Source organism: Acanthisitta chloris, unplaced genomic scaffold (assembly GCF_000695815.1).
Source record: "Acanthisitta chloris isolate BGI_N310 unplaced genomic scaffold, ASM69581v1 scaffold29988, whole genome shotgun sequence".
Taxonomy (NCBI): Eukaryota; Metazoa; Chordata; class Aves; order Passeriformes; family Acanthisittidae; genus Acanthisitta; species Acanthisitta chloris.
Genome location: NW_008689158.1, coordinates 17,097 through 17,948, shown reverse-complemented (window position 1 = coordinate 17,948; position 852 = coordinate 17,097). Strand labels below are relative to the sequence as shown.

The 852-nt window shown below is 56.0% G+C and overlaps 1 protein-coding gene across 1 annotated transcript in view; it reads right to left on the bottom strand.

Moving 5' to 3' along the window:
- Nucleotides 1-726: 726 nt before the first annotated feature.
- LOC103808534 (homeobox protein aristaless-like 4) overlaps nucleotides 727-852 on the bottom strand; it is a gene marked incomplete at its 5' end in the record, with an annotated part of 10,240 nt that continues 10,114 nt past the window's right edge. The window contains one exon of the mRNA XM_009081323.1: nucleotides 727-852. Coding sequence (XP_009079571.1) covers nucleotides 727-852 — 126 coding nt within the window.

Sequence of the window (852 nt, the reverse complement as noted above, 5' to 3'; positions counted from 1 at the left end):
CACCAGAGGCTGGGAAAGACTCTCAGGGTGATAGCACCATGCTGTGTTGGGTAGAGTCATCCCCTTTACAGGCCTCTACAACCCTGTGCTTCAGCTCAGACTACAAGATGGAGAGAGAGCAGAGTAGAAGGAGGTGGGCTGATGTTGCCTTCTTTCTAGCTTTGGTTGTCTTCCCAGCCCGTTCCCTGCTCAGCTGTGGGAAGTTGTGGTTCCCACTGAAATGAAATGAGCAGCACGAGAGGTGTCTCTTTGCTGGTGCCAGAGTCCCCATGCAGTCCCCTGCCCAGGGCAGAACGTGTGTGTGTCTCTGTGTGTCTGTGTGTGAGGGTGGTGGGATAGGAGAAGCTGCTGAAAAGCCAGTGGACTCTTCTTGCTCTTTGGTAAGGCAGATCTGGTGTCAGAAGAAAATAGCAGGGAGAAAAAAATGCCAGGGTTACTGGGGAGGTGATGGTGAGAAGGGACAAATCCCATCCCAGATCTTGATGGAAGAGGTGCTGCTCCACAGCCTCCCTCTCCCTGCCTGACCCCGGGAAACCAGGAGCTGCCGCGTTCATGCTGGAAACACTCCACTTACGTTAACATATGTACTTTATATGCCTAGGGTAGCTAAAAGTGCTGCATTCAGATCCCCGAGGAGGCAACTGCTGTCTGGAGTCCGAGCGGATGGATGGATCGGCTGTCCCGTCGTGCTCTCTCCGAGTGTGGCGGGCGCTGGCCGCAGCCCTGTCATGTGGCCCAGGAGATAGCAGCGCTGTGCTCCTTCGCTTTCATCCTCAGGGCAGCGATGCTGGAGGTCTTGCGGTCCGGCTCGCTGTTCAGCTCGTAGCCGTTGAGGCTGGGGCTCATGCCAGC